This window comes from Idiotropiscis lumnitzeri, chromosome 9 (assembly GCF_059441095.1).
Source record: "Idiotropiscis lumnitzeri isolate Australia: NSW breed Sydney's pygmy pipehorse chromosome 9, RoL_Ilum_1.0, whole genome shotgun sequence".
NCBI classification, from domain to species: domain Eukaryota; kingdom Metazoa; phylum Chordata; class Actinopteri; order Syngnathiformes; family Syngnathidae; genus Idiotropiscis; species Idiotropiscis lumnitzeri.
Genome location: NC_142399.1, coordinates 22,933,985 through 22,937,762, shown reverse-complemented (window position 1 = coordinate 22,937,762; position 3,778 = coordinate 22,933,985). Strand labels below are relative to the sequence as shown.

The window sequence follows — 3,778 nt, the reverse complement described above, 5'->3', positions numbered from 1 at the left end:
AAATTATTAGTTGGATGGCAAATTGAAATTGTGTCATTTGATTCATTTATATTTCTTCATTCCTTTGTATTGAGTTGATAGGAGCTGTAAGAGCCAGTTCTTTTTGTGCTATATTTTATTTTAGGAATTTATGTTGGAAATTTACAAAGATTCATGTTTAGTGCTTATAGGTAAACTATGGGACTTAGAATTTACTGTGTTGTAAATAATGGTGTAGTTAATTTGATAATTCAGATTTGTGATTGACTGCGCATGCGCGTGTGGCAAGATCCCCCCTGTGCATACAGAGGAAGTGTAGACAATGTGCTTGTTGTGTTCTTCAGTGGAACAAAATAAACGTGGGACAACTGTAAGCTTGTCGTTGGCTTTTAGTATCCCTGCTAAACATCACATACAAAGCAACAGCGCATGCACAATATATCCAGTCCGTTCCGTAACCAAAGATCAGTTGTAGACAAGATGAGTCAGTCCCATTCCAGCACTGTCGTTCACAAAACAATACAATACAACACAGTGCTGGTTGTCGTGGAAGCGAAACAGCTTTTGACCCGTAGCATTCTCATAGTTCAAGTAGATGTTATCCATTCGTTGTGCTGAACGACATTGCTCACTGTGTTGGGTTGTGAAACTTTTAATACAAGTAGGCGAAAGAGTTCCTTTGGGTCTGTGTAAGTACTTGAATGAAAGTGAAAGCTGTGGATAAAATGATGTGCCGCTACGGACGAGTCAGAACGACCTTCGACTGCCCGCACTGATTAATGGAGCTTACGAGAAAAGTGAATTTCTGTCGTTACAGGAGCGTTGTGTATACATAATTGATATGTGAATTATTTGTGAAACTGTTACAATTTGTGTTTTCTGTTGTTCTGTAGTTTTCATGGTGCAGAATGCTGAACATGCTTTTTCAGAGATAAAAGATCATCGACACCCGTTTGAAACTCTCTGCGTCCTTATTGGAAATCCAAGGAGCCGCTACACAGAGCACAATACCACTGTAAAAAAAAATCAGCGAGGCAGCAAAGCCGCGATAGGTGAAGCGCGACATAGCGAGGGATTACTGTATATAACTTGTGTGTCAAAACATTGATGGTTTTATTAGGTTGTCTTAATGAGTTTGCAATTGTTCAGTTCCGTGGAGTTCAGCGATGTTTTTCATTGTCTGTCTGGTCTTACACCTAAACTTATTCTATGTGTCTTCTGGGGAAATTCACAGAGGTTTGGGCATTCTGACTCCAAGTGCTTGTCTGATCTCTGGACATGCTCCCTCTTAACCTGCCTGAAGCTCATCCCGGCTACTGTTATTTAATATATTTCACATAAAAGAAGGATTGTTTACACTGAGCAGTTGACAAAATGTAAGATGTTATGGTCACATTTAAAATATGTTTACAGTTTGCTTACAAAGCCACCTAATGTAATCATTTCCAAAACTTTGGTTGTGAATGAATAAGATTATCATTTTTTTTAACTTAATGTAAATCAACGACGACCTTACTTATCTTATGCATTTCCAACTTGTTACAGTTTACAGTATATATACTGTATTTATAAGAACTTACACCTGATAAGACAACACCTTAGTATCTCAGTTAAAAACAACCACCTATTTTGTCAATGTCTATCTCAGCTATGGATGTCCCTTGTCCATTTTATCATCGTTTCTGGCGATCGATAAAGGAAGATGAGTTTTGAATAAAGCTCCTCTTCCAGCTCCAGCTCTCCAGTCTCACGCACCTGAAATATAATTCAGACATTTCAGTTTGAGGAAGTGAACTTAAAATGTATTTGTCTAGAATCATTTTTTTACTATGGATACAGTAAGGTATGTGTTGCATTCCGTGTGAGAATAAAATATGGGGAAAAAAATAATATACAGTGGTTTTCAGTAGGTTTGGGTATCGATTCAGATCTCCCAAATTGATTCAATTAGATTCACAAGGGCCCGATTAGATTAAATTTACGATTCACATTGGATGTTTTTTCATTCAGGTAAGGGGACGCTTGATTGACATTAAGGTTGGCACTTATATAGAAGGTTTGCATGTAAAAAGGACATTAGTACTAAAATGCCCCCGAAAAGACTGTCGTGATTTAAGGGCTTTTTTGTGATGAGATTGATGACAAATTGGCACACACCCTTTTGGAACTCGGCTTGTTATTTTTTTCCGGTTTCAGCGTCAAAATCACAGCAGGGAGGCGAGCAAGGTAATATTGCTCACTTTATCAGTTCTGTTCTCTAAAACGGCGACCAATCGCTACCAAAATGCAAACGCACATTACTACTCTTGTCCACTTTAACCTGTGAAAGTATATAAGAATTCTGCACAATAGTTTGGTTTTATTGACATCAAATGTGAGCTCATGTGATCACCTCCACAAAATCAAAAATACCCCGTAAATCGATTCTGCACTTACACAGGCTGAAGCGGACTTGAGCAAGAATGTGCGCACGAACCTCGACTGGTTATATTTCGGACATTTAGCAAAGCGAATCTCAGAAGGCATACGCCGTCTGACAACGGGCAGCAGGCGCGTATGGAACTTTATCTCCCCCCCCACCCTGTTTTTGGACATTATAAACAATGAAAGTACAATGAATTCCAATGGAGAGTTTGTAATTGCTCCCTTCAATGACTCTCGTCGCAACATGGAGAGAGCGGAGGAAGGGCGTGGCCATATTCCTCATTGAATGTATGAGTTTTTCAAGTCGTCACTTATTTCGTAATTTCTCGAAAATGAATGGATGAAAACGAAATTGATGAGTAATTTTAGTTTCCTGAAAAAAAAAATAGAGAAACTGAGCTTGTTCATGAAATATGGGCCTGCTTGGCTGAAAAGATTTCAAAAAAAGGATTTCACGCAGTACCAATATTATTTTCATACATTCCCAGATGCTCCAAATAGTAGAAACTTCTTGCCGGCAGTAATGGCCCCGACTGGCCCGAAAAACACGAGCTGTTTGAGAAAATTCACACATATTCCCGAAATTCACAATACTGTGGCAGACTCTCCGCCAGAGCTGTGTATCTGTTCGAATAATATTTAGAGGTTATTATACATTTGCCATGACGCAACTTTATTTCAATACATTGTGCACATATCATGTTGCAAATTAGTGGAGTGGACTATGCTTGAGTGTTTACAGTCAGAGTGGAGGTACAGGAGGACATCTCTACTGCAGAGAGGTGCCTGCAATTGGCAGGGCGGTGGCACTTCTTCAGAAGTGAGGATGAAGTAAACAACGTCGTGATGAGTCCTGATAAAGAAGTTGGCCTCAAAGTCTGAAGCAAGCGACATGGTGCTAGGTCCTGATAAAAGATGCTGACGTCAAAGTCAGCTGTGACCCACAACGGCACGCTCATGATAAACCGGACTAAACCATCTTTTGAGAAGACGAACTGTACCACCCTTGAGTGTAATCTGATTTCTCGAAGTGTAATCTGATTCCTCGATGTTATAAAAGGGAATGTATGAAAAACATCGATGAACAGAAGGGAGATGAAGTTGCCAAATAAACTTTGTTAACCTCTCTGTATCCACTTGATCCGGGTGCCTCTCTTCTTTCAGCTATGAACCCTATATGTCAAATTGGCGAACCTGACAGTATCTCTGCAGTTCTTTCAGTGTCACCATCGGCCTCTTGGCTGATTCTCTGATCAGTGTTGTCTTTGACAGGCCTGTCAGATAAGGTGGATGGGCATTCTAGAAGAATTCCACCTATGCCATGTTTTTTAAAGTTGAAAAGTGCTTTGGAAATCATGTTAGAACCTAAGCCTGA

The 3,778-nt window shown here is 39.7% G+C and overlaps 1 protein-coding gene across 1 annotated transcript in view; it reads right to left on the bottom strand.

The window, feature by feature from the left end:
* Window positions 1-350: 350 nt before the first annotated feature.
* The window catches only part of piezo1 (piezo type mechanosensitive ion channel component 1 (Er blood group)), a 304,639-nt gene continuing 301,211 nt past the window's right edge, over window positions 351-3,778 (bottom strand). Inside the window, exon 54 of the mRNA XM_088304108.1 lies at window positions 351-1,734. Within this exon, the coding sequence (XP_088160234.1) occupies window positions 1,624-1,734 (111 nt within the window). The 3' untranslated portion in view covers window positions 351-1,623. The remainder of the gene's footprint in view (window positions 1,735-3,778) is intronic.